We start from the raw sequence: 11,307 nt of genomic DNA, 5'->3' as shown, positions 1-11,307 counted from the left end.
AAGATACTAACAATAAAGGAAAGAAAAGAAATGATTCATGGAGAAAGTCTAAAAGTAAGGTTAAGTGAAGTGTGGAACATCAATGGAGGGCTTCATCCTTTGTGCATCGTAAAATCATAAAAGCAGCATCCCCAGCCACGGCTGGTAACTATGGTTTCCATACAGCTCAGCACAGACAGGACCCACAAACAACACCCCATAGTTGTGCATGGTACGTCCTGCTCAGATGCCTGTCCTGTTCCTGGATGCAGGTAAATGTGTAAATTGATGGGACTAGAAATTGAGAGAAATCCCACTGAAAGGAAGAAGAGCCAGGGAAAGTTCTCTGACACAGGGGAGGCCATGGATGGAGAGGAATTTACAATACCACCCTCTCCCTCCTCCATGTTCCCCATGGCACGTTTCCACAGGGCTTCACACTGCCTGTCTCTCCACTCTCTCCACTCACACCCTTCCGGGGTTCCCAGTACACTGCAGGTTCTAGGAGGTCATTGTTCTCAGGCAGGCTTCAGGAAGAATAGGTAGCCTCCCAAATCCTGCACAGTAACATGAGCATTTAAATTCACAAAAACAAAATTTTGACCTAAATGCATGCATGCACACATACACCTGAGGTTTAGGCAGTTTACTGGTCAGCAAAGAGGAATTTTGGGAGATCTTGTTTCCTTCAATCTCTTACAACCCATCAAGAGTCACAGCTTTCAGGGTGTGACATGCATAAAGGCTCCCAGGCAAGGATGTAAGGCAGAAACCCATCCCTGGTGAGGATAATATTGGCAGGTTGAATGTTTTCTTTTTCTATTTTAAATATATCAAGCCTATACTCTGTTCCACAAACGTGGGTAACATTTCCCCAAATCTATCTGTTCAAATATCAGGCAGTCATCTGAAACAAAAGTCAGGGTGATAGTTTCTGCAGGGATTCCCTGAGCAGTGTCCCAAGGGACGTTCAGCAGCATGAGGTGGTTAGCTTGTCCCAGAACATGACAGAATACAGAGGCTTAGAGAAATCTAGTTAAGACAGGAATCTTTGAATTGGGAAGGAGGTGGAGTAAATGTGATAATGAACCTGGATTGAAATTCTGCATAGTATGATTGATGTGGCCAAGCAATACTATCAGGGCAGGGAGAGCCAAACAGCTGCAGAAAGCATAGGATTTCCAAATTTAAAGAAAACCAATGGATAGGCCAATTTCTCTCTTTTAATAAAATGGCCTTTTAGAAAGAAATTCCTATTTTCTTCAAACAATAAATTATCTACCCTGCAAAGGTGGGCTTTTAGTGATACTTGGACTCTTTGCAGAAGTGGGGAGAGAGTGTGTTTGTGAATTCATCAGATGGAGCTAGATTCACCCTTGTTTTACATGGGAGCTACCCAGAGTGGTGTTTCTCCTCCCCTCAGAAATCCCCGCACCACAGCTCCAGGTTGGAATGAATGGACCTTGTCTGTCTCTTTCAGTAACAGAGCTTAGCACACAGTAGGCACTCAGCTAACATGGTCTAGGGGTTAAACATTTATCTGGTGCATTTATTCCAAAGTGCTCACGGCAGAGGCTTCCTCTGCAATTCCTCCAGTTCCTCTCCTGCTCCCTTGCTTTCCTCGGTGACAATGTCATCTGAATTGAGTGAAGCACCACCAGCAGTGGTGCATTCTGGGAAATGGCCTCCTTGGCCTGTATCCTCTGTGCTCCTCCCAGAGCCACAGCATCATCATCTCTGGCATTAGTGTGGGAGAGTATCAGCCAGAGCTGCAGGGTGAGAGGACATGGGCTTTCCTCAGCTCTGCCTGTGATTACCATCAGCAGAAAACCAGACTAAGCAAAGAGGGACTTGCATATCTCCACTGGTTTATTTATTTATTTATTTTTGGTATCGGGGATTGAACTCTTGGGGTGCTTAACCACTGAGCCCTATTTTGAGACAGGGTCTCGCTAAGTTGGTTAGGAACTCATGAAATTGCTGAGGCTGGTTTTGAACTCGCGATCCTCCTGCCTCGGCCTGCTGAGTAGCTGGGATTACAGGCATGCACCTGGCTTTTCACTGATTCTTTAAACTGAGCGCTAGATTACCATTCTCGTCTGTTGTTTCCCAATAACTCAGGACAAGTGTTGGTGGACAGCAAAAAAGTCCCCTTGAACTGCAGTCCCCTGGGTTTCCAAGGGCTATCATGGAGTTGTTTTATAAGCCTTTTGCATGGACATGTCCAAAATATTGACTGGAGAGAGAGGAGGGACTATTACTGAGCAATTTTCTTTCACATGCTCCCGTCTCCCCTCAGCTGTGTGTTTGGCAGGGATCCCATAGAAATGGCTGTGGAAGCTATCAATATTGCTTTGATGTAGGCATCCTCCACTTTTATAATCTCCAAATTTCAATAAAACTGTCTCTTTCTACTTCCACAGATGGCAGAAGGAATAGACAGCAGAATATGCCTCCTACAGATAACAAGCCAGTTTTTTGTTTAGTTTTGTTTTTCAGTATGTGCCAAAATCCAGCAGGGGCTCTTCATTATCATTTAAAATTGATAGTGACAGATCAGAATGATCAAGGAACTGCATTGAACACTAGACAACATTTTTTCATGAAAATAAAAACATAAGCCTGCAACTTTTGGAAGGTTAAATTTTGAAAGGGGCTCTTTCTTCAATTACATATTTTATTTCCAAATAACCATTAGTTCACATATTTAAAAAAAATTATTGAGTGCCACACAATACCAGACACTAGATAGAAAATAGAGATTTAGGATGCAGAGGGCAAAGGATAAGAAGTAGATCTGATTCATTTATTTTTTTTCCATATACAATTTTTACTTGAAATGTCTTTGGGAAAATGCCACTCTGGGGTGGGAAATGGGGAATTATGAGAAACGCAGTCTGCAGGTCTCTCCGTGCATGGCTGTCTCTCGCTTCCCTTCCCTTTGTCCATACTCACTAAATGAAACTTAATATTCTGGGGAAAAGGAAATAATCTTGAATCCTCTTATCCACGAAAGTTGGCTGCTGGTCTTCCTCTGCCTCTAGCTGAGTCTGCATCTGAGGAAAGGCATGCACTTGTGTCCAGCCCTCAAAGGACTCACAAAATCTTCAGAATGAACTCCAGAAGGAAGGACATCCCAGTCTCACAGTGTGATACCCAGACAGCCTCAGCCTCCCATTTAAAAATTCCCTTCCATCCAATGCTTCCAAATGTTAAGAAAATACTACAATCAAGAGATTGAAAGGACATGTTTACTGCTTATTGATTATTTACAACCTTCCTTCAACACTTTCTTTTTTTTTTTTTTTTTTTTTTTTGGTACCAGGGGTTGAACCCAGGGGTGCTCAACCACTGAGCCACATCCCCAGCCCTTTTCATTTTTTATTTTAAAACAGGATATCACTGGGGCTAGGGTTATGGCTCAGCGGTAGAGCGCTCGTCTAGCACGTGAAAGGCCCTGAGTTCGATCCTCAGCACCACATAAATAAATAAATAAATAAATAAATAAATAAATAAATAAATAAAGCTATTGTGTCTAACTACTTCTAAAAAATAAATATTAAAAAAAAAAAAGAGTCTCACTAAGTTGATTCGGGCCTAGATAAGTTGCTGAGGCTGGCCTTGAACTTGCATTCCTCCTTCCCAACCACTACGCCCTGCTCCCTCTTTGAGAGGTTGGGGTTGTGGCTCAGGGGTAGAGTGCTAGCTTAGCATACATGAAGCACTGGGTTCAATCCCCAGCACCACACAAAAATAAATAAAAGTATTGTGTCCATCTACAAAAAAAAAAAAAAATTTAAGAAAGAAAGAAAAGGAATTTGAGATGGCTTAAAATAAAAATCATATCATATGACTTTTGAAATAGAGTAAACATGAAGAAGTAGGAGGAGCTTCTGTTATAGTCTGGGTTTTTTTCTTTCACAGATAGAAGCCACACAAAATCTTAAAACATTAAGGCACAGTAAGCTCTCATGTTGCAGAGCTACTTCTTTTTGTTTCTTTGGTTTTGGTTTTGGTTTTGGTTTTGATACTGGGGATTGAACTCAAGGGTGATTTATCACTGAGCTACATCCCAGTACTTTTTTTTTTTTTTTTTTTTACTTTGACACAGAGTCTTGCTAAGTTATTGAGGCTGTCTTTAAACTTGGGATCCTCCTGCCTCAGCCTCCTGAGTCACTGGAATTACAGGTATTCGTCACCATGCCTGGCTAGAGCTTCCTTCTTAAAATCCTGGTTTTGTACCTTGAGTTGAGATTGCCTGTGTGCCAGGGTTTACTCTGAGCCAGGCATTCCCCGTATTTAATGCTGTGTACTATAGAGGATGCTGGGCCCACAGGACCTATCCCCCCCAAAAAAAAAGATTCACAGTAACCCCTCCTTAAATCTAAGGAAACAAAGGTTTGAAGAAGTGAAATAGCTCACTCGAGATCACATAATGAGTGGTAGAAAGAATCCTAATCCAGCTCTGATGCTTTGAATTTCATGCATGGATCATGAATCAATTTAGTGACTTGTGATCTCTTTTCAAGTGAATAAGATAGAATAATAGCTGGGCATGGTAGCACATGCCTATAATCCCAGTGACTCGGGAGGCTGAGGCAGGAGGATCTCAAGTTCAAAGCCTCAGCAACTTAGCAAGGCTCATAGAGAGCCTTGCATAGCAAGTAACTCATAGAGACTCTGTCTCTAAATAAAATATAAAAAGAGGGCTGAGGATGTGGCTCAGTGGTTAACCCTGAATTAAATCCCTAGTATCAAAAAAAAATTAATAATAATAATAATTTTCAGAGTTCATCTCAGACAGTAGAAGGTTAAGAAATATTTCAAGAAATTCTGTTTTCATTGTGTAAGTGAATTGGGGTGTGTGTGGAGAGTATGCAGGAGTATGGGTGTGATGGGTGTATGCAGACCTCTAGAGATATATGGAGGGAAAGAAACATGGGTGTGTTTGGGTGTGTACATCGGTGTGGATGGATGTGTGAGTGAAGGGTTAGTGTGTGTAAAATTTATTTCTAACTGTGAGTTACTATTTTAAAAAATGTCAAAGCTATCACACTAACATATATCAAATCTCATTTATTCATATTCCAAGTGTAAGAAGACGACTAAGTTTTAGAAATCTACCTTCTACAGAAATTTTTACAAACAAAAAATTAAGAGCTGTTAAGGTCTGTGGCTCAGTTGGCCTCCCCCATGTGAACATGTTTACCAGGCCAACCTCCAGAGCCACACAGCCAAGAAACTCTTCCTAAAATAGTCACGACTTGGCTGGCCTTGTGCCTGGTTGCTGAGACTAAATCATTCATCTGCAACTGCAGCAAGCACAGAGAAACAATTTTGCTTTTATACAAACAAAAAACAAAAGGTAGGAGGCAGGAGATCATGCTAAGGCCACCCTGCAGGTTGGCCTCCTCTAGAAGGAAGGCCCGGAAGATGCAGCAGTAGATACTTGAGAGATTGAACAATGACATTCAGGTGCCCCCTGAGGACGGCCAGCGGCTCTGCTTTTATGCACTTGCTGAATCTCCAGGGTCATCTTGTCTAAACCACTAAAGCTCAAATAATCCACTCATCCTCTCTAATGATGTCACTGAAGGCTTAACATGCATTTGCTATTCAGATAGAGCTTTACTGCCCAAACTTGCTCCTGCCCTTTACCAAATGCATCATTTGTCAAACGAGGAGGGCCAGCAGCTTCCCCTACATTAGGAGAGTCTGTGGAGTCTGGAAGAAGATGCCTGGCCTCAAGGCAGCATTTGCTAAAGGGCCCAAGCCCCACAAGGGCATTTTCCCCAAGAACCAGAATAGAAGTGCCTTTATGTTACCCAGTTTGTCTTCTCTCATTGTTACGTAGAGGTCATCACACCCTTAGGCACAGTCGCCATTGACATGCAATAAAATAATTAGGAAAGACCCAGAATGCAAAGTAGATGCTCCATGAACATCTGTTCTCTGTCCTTTGGTATATTAAGAAAGCTTCATTCCCTGAACCAGCCCAAAGAAACTCCTGGTCACCCTGCTGACCTTCAGTGGCATGGTTGGGAACGCTTTGCCAACATCTGTCCAGCTCCCTTCAGTGAGTCCTCAGGAACTATGACCATTCCTCTCCACCTTCTCCCTAGATCAATTTCTGTGAAATTTCAACTTGAATACCTTTCTCAGAGAAAAACCACAGACTTCTATAATTTTATAAAGTCCATTTACAAAGAACATGTCTCTTTATTTTCTGGAAAATACTCTCTTACCTGGAAAATACTCTCTTACGATTGAAAGAATGGTTCATACATCTAAATTTCTGAAATTGTTTTGCCCATCCTTTCCATAGTTATAATACTTGTGGGAGTGTTCATTGTATTGCCTTCTTGTACTCTTTTACTCAACCTAGAATGTGTGCAGTTCTCCTTGTTCTTATGTTCCCTGCACAGAAGATAATTTTTAAGTCGTCTTCATAGAGGGCTTGTGCTTTTTGGAATGAAGTTTCCAGACTTGATTGGTATCCTCTGAGCCCAATGGTGAAGAGGAGGTAGGCCTTCCCTGTGTCACTTTCTAGGTGAATGACAGGCAAAATGTTCAACTTCCGTTATCCTAAAACATGAAGAATAAGGTTGAAAGAAGGATTAACAAAGTGCTTAGTGAAGTACTGTGCAATGTGCCTGGTGCACAGTAAACTCAATAAGTGTTAGATACAATTTTAATAGGGTGCAGGATTTCTCCCTCATACTCCAACAGTCCTTTTGCATATATCTACTTTTTAATCACAATTCACCTCAAATCTTTCCATCTATCTGTTCAATCCTACTCAGGGTTTTGCCTTTCTGCTTCCAAGTGTGGACCACTCCTTGATTTCAAGCCCAAGTCAGACAATACCTTTGGCTCTGGCTAAAATCACTCAGCCGAAATGCAAAAATTCAAAATGAACCTTGTTCCCGTTCTCGGGATAGTGTGTGTTACCCCCGGGGGGGTCATCGTCCGTTAAACTGGTGTCACTCAGGATGTCACAGCAGCGGCTACCAGGAACAGCAGACAGAGGCAACTCGGGCTTCTTCTAAAGTCAACGGGGTAGAAAGGGCTCGGCCATGGTCACACTTGGTTCTCTTACATGAGATTTCTGTCCCCCCTTTCACATAGACTTCGCACTGACCCAAGGCAGTACAATCCCTCCTTTGTGCCAAAAAGGGTATTTTCCCTGTGGGAATCTGACCAAGTGCTTGCCCCGGGCTTTTCACTGCGACGGTGTGGACGACTGTGGCAACGGTGCAGATGAGGAGAACTGCGGTGAGTAGTCCCGTGTGGAGTCCACCCCCCCATCCCCACCACCCCCACACACCCCCACTCACCCCCACCCCCAGATCCCCCCACACCACACGTGCCTTCCTGCTGAGCCCCCGAACTGTGGCCAGCTGGACAGTGATCTGCAATGACCTGGCAGAGATGATTTGGTGTTCCCTACGCAAACCCTTTTTAATGCAAATACTCCCCAATTTGTAGTAATGACTTGAATTTTCATATGGAGAACTTGCTTGAATGAGATACACAGGATTATGAAATGTTATATTTTGTAAAAATCGAAACTGCATTTTAAAAATCGGCTTGAGTACTCATTTTAATTTTAAGGGATCCTATGACTGTCACCTCCTATGGCTGGTCATTTGAATCAGCTGTGAGACTACCCATAAAATGTGAATGAAGTCACCTAGAGAATTAATTGACCGAACAGACCTATATTGAGTGTCAAGAGTGTGACCGGGGCTTTCCAATCATTGGGACCATTTAGCTCAAGGAAGACAAGGGTCTTGACCTTGTCAAGGTCAATATGAACATGGATAGTGTGAACTTAGAAGATAATAAACCTGTATCAATGAGTTAAATACTCAGACTGATATGAGCCCTGAAGAAACTAAAACAGCACAATGAGATGGAAGTGACTTGGAGGGAAGAATACTTTAAAAATATAAGCAGAGAAAATCTTTTTAAAAGGGTGACGTTTGAACTGAAAACTAAATGAAACAAAAGAAAGAAGTCACAAAACATTCTGGAGGATATAGAATTCCAGGCAAAGGAAATAGCAAGTCCAAAGGCCCTGAGGTTGAACAAAATAAAATGACAGGTTTGAGGACTAGAAAAGCCAGGTTGGTATAAGCAGGCTAGATAAGGATATGCATAGGGGATGAAGAGGCACACAGCAGCCAGACCACATAGGATCATACAGGCCAATGTTAGGTCTATATATTTGCCAATTTAACTTGTCCAAATTAACATTTATTTTTCTGTGTAGGGAAGTGATACCGAGTCTGCGATGTCTAGTTAGTCCCACAGTAGACACTAGAACACAGATCTCCTGAATCTGCAGGAATCCTGTGTGTGTTCTGCCATAGAAGGCCCAACCAACAATCAAAGTAGGGCAGCAGAGCCCAGGGGTGCCACCCTCCTGCCCGGGTTACTCACGCATCTTCCCTTTTTCCCACCTTCCTACTTCTCCTCTAAGACTCATTCAGGAGTCCCCTCCTCTGGACACACTAAGTTGGCCCCAGTGAAGCTTCTCTCACTCTGGAATGGGTGCAGTTTCTCTCTCTTGCTAGAGCCCCCCGGGCTTACCTCTACAAACACTGAAGTGACCTGTCTTATCTTTTCACCTGTTTCTCTTTCTAGACATAAACACCTTGGGAAGAGGCCCACGTCTCACTTGTTTCGCTGTCCTCAGAGCCTAGAATAGTAGAGTACACAGTGGGAACTTAATCACGCACTCAGTTTTGGAGGCAGCTCTCTAGATGCCAATGAGCAAGTCACTCAAAGAGATCTCCAGTTTGCTGCATGAGAATCAGGGACATGGTATTTATCTCCCTCATGAGAATGTTCTGAGGTCAAATTAAATCATGCCTCTGAAGGTGCTTGTAACACAACTGAAGGCATCGTGGTGGAATCATAGAGGATATTAATCAGAAGCAGAACTAAATCAAGGATTGCAGGGATCAAAGAAGCCTGTTGGCAATTACTTAAATTTGCTTTTTGATTTGTGTAAACTTAAGCATCATACATTATAATGCAGATCTTATCATTTACATAGCATATGCTCAAGTAATGATGCTTCAAAATTAATTCTCCCTTTTGTAAAAAAAAAAATGAGATTTTATCACTAAAAAAGGATACTTGGCAAATAAGTAGTTCATATGAACATATGAAGATTGATGCTTATTCGTGGCAAATTGAGTAAATTTTTTTTCAACAGGACTTTATTAATTTATTAATTTGGTTAATTTACCCTTTATTAATGAGCACTTTGGTTTTGCTTTTTGCTAAAGGTCATTTAGTTGAGGGCTAGCCCAGGGATAGAGCATGTGCTTAGCATACCCAAGGCCCTGGGTCCAATCCTCAGCAACAAAAAAAAAAATAAAATAAAATTTTAAAAGTTCAGATGATGTAAAATTTGCAGAATCTACCATATCTATCAAGCATGAGTCTACATAAACCTGGGGCTGTATACATATATGACAAAAAGAAAATTCAGATTTTATTTTCTTCTGAGGTCCTCAAAATTAAGGTCAAACACTTAAAATATCAGGATTAGAAATGGGTGATATCTTCAAGACACTTATAGAAAATAATTTATACCTGTGTTCTTCATTTTATGATAAATATATCTGAAATATTTGTAATTATAAAAAAGGAGAATCCCACAGATGTTTGCCTAGCTTTTTCTCTCTTACTATGTAATTAAAATATTGGTCATTCTATTGCTTAAACGAATTTTCATTTCATTTCATTATTAAATTTTTATACTTTTGTTTTATAATATGATTCTGATTTCTAGAATAACTGACGTATTAATCACCGTTTCACAGGTGACACTAGTGGATGGGCAACCATATTTGGCACAGTCCTTGGAAATGTTAATAACGTGACATTAACACAGGAGTGCTGTAAGTGGTATTGGTTCAAAGACAGTATCCGCATTTCAAAAAACATGGCTTGTGGTGGGTGTATTTTTATGAGTACAGCAGTTCCCCCTCTTTATGTTTCACTGCAGTCTAAAATGAGTATTTTGAGGGCTTGGGAGTGTAGCTCAGTGGTAAAGTGCTTGCTCTGCATTCCCAAGGCCCTGGGTTGGACTCCCAGCACTGTAGATAATAATGATAATGTTTGGAGAGAGACCTCCTTTCCGTAACTTTTATTATGGTACGTTGTTATAATTGTTCATTTTATTATTATTCATCTCTCACTGGCCTAACTTACAGACTAAACTTTACCATAAGTAAATATGTATAGAATAAAAGTGATTTCTTTATATGTGTGTGTGTGTGTGTGTGTGTGTGTGTGTGTGTAAGTGTAAAGTTTCATAATATCTATGGTATCAGACATCCACTGGAGGTCTTGGATTGTGTTCCTTGTGAATAAGTGGGGATTACTGAAGTGCAATAAATTTGCTTCTGAATTTTAATTTCAGTTTAATGTATTTTGCTGGTCAACTGGTCTATCCTCTGTCCATGGGACTAAAATAATAGAAGAAAATGACCATCTGTACTCATGTTTATTTTATGTATTAGTGTATGATTACAGGAATATATGAATATTGAATAGTTTTGACAAACAGTAAGGTTCTCATTCCCTTTTGTTATTTCCTTCAACAAAGATATTAAGCACTCAATACTTTCTAACCCCTTAGGTATTGAAGTATAGTGATAACCAAGATGTGGTCTCAGCCCACACATGCTTCACATCATAGCAGTAATAATATATATAACATATATATATATAACATACACATATTAATATTATATATAATTATTCTATATATTATATAGAATAATATATATAACATATATATGTTATATGCATATATTATATATGGTATATATAATTCAATTATACATTATGCTATACTAACAGTATACAGTCTTCTGTATCCATAGTTATAATTATGGATTCAACCAGCTATAAATTAAAATATCCTGAAAAAAATTGTGTCTGTACTAAACTTGTACAGATTTTTTTTCTTGTCACTATCCCCTAAAAAATACAATATAATAATTATTTTCATTGCATCATAAGGGATTATAAGTAATGTAAAGATGGTTTAAAGCATACCAGAGGATGTGTGTAGGTTCTATTGCAAATAATGAAACATCTTATATAAGGAATTTGAGCATCTACAGATTTGGGTATCCACTGGGTTCCTGAAACCAGTCTCCCCCAGATATCAAGAGATGACTGACTGGATGTTATACAATGCTAGTTTATATATAGCTCACTTATTGTATACTTAATTGCATATAATGTATACAAATTAAAAAGGATAAAATTAGAATAAATGTAACTAAAAATTTTAATATT

The 11,307-nt window shown here is 40.2% G+C and overlaps 1 protein-coding gene across 1 annotated transcript in view; it reads left to right on the top strand.

Moving 5' to 3' along the window:
- The first annotated feature begins 208 nt into the window (after positions 1–208).
- The window catches only part of Rxfp2 (relaxin family peptide receptor 2), a 51,998-nt gene continuing 40,899 nt past the window's right edge, over positions 209–11,307 (top strand). The window contains exons 1-4 of the mRNA XM_076872253.1: positions 209–251; positions 3,960–4,028; positions 7,108–7,254; positions 9,819–9,896. Of these exons, the coding sequence (XP_076728368.1) occupies positions 209–251; positions 3,960–4,028; positions 7,108–7,254; positions 9,819–9,896 (337 nt within the window). The remainder of the gene's footprint in view (positions 252–3,959; positions 4,029–7,107; positions 7,255–9,818; positions 9,897–11,307) is intronic.

The sequence above is a fragment of the Callospermophilus lateralis genome, chromosome 12 (assembly GCF_048772815.1).
Source record: "Callospermophilus lateralis isolate mCalLat2 chromosome 12, mCalLat2.hap1, whole genome shotgun sequence".
NCBI lineage: Eukaryota > Metazoa > Chordata > Mammalia > Rodentia > Sciuridae > Callospermophilus > Callospermophilus lateralis.
Note: the sequence above shows the minus strand (reverse complement) of the source record. Positions and strands in the feature narration are given on the sequence as shown.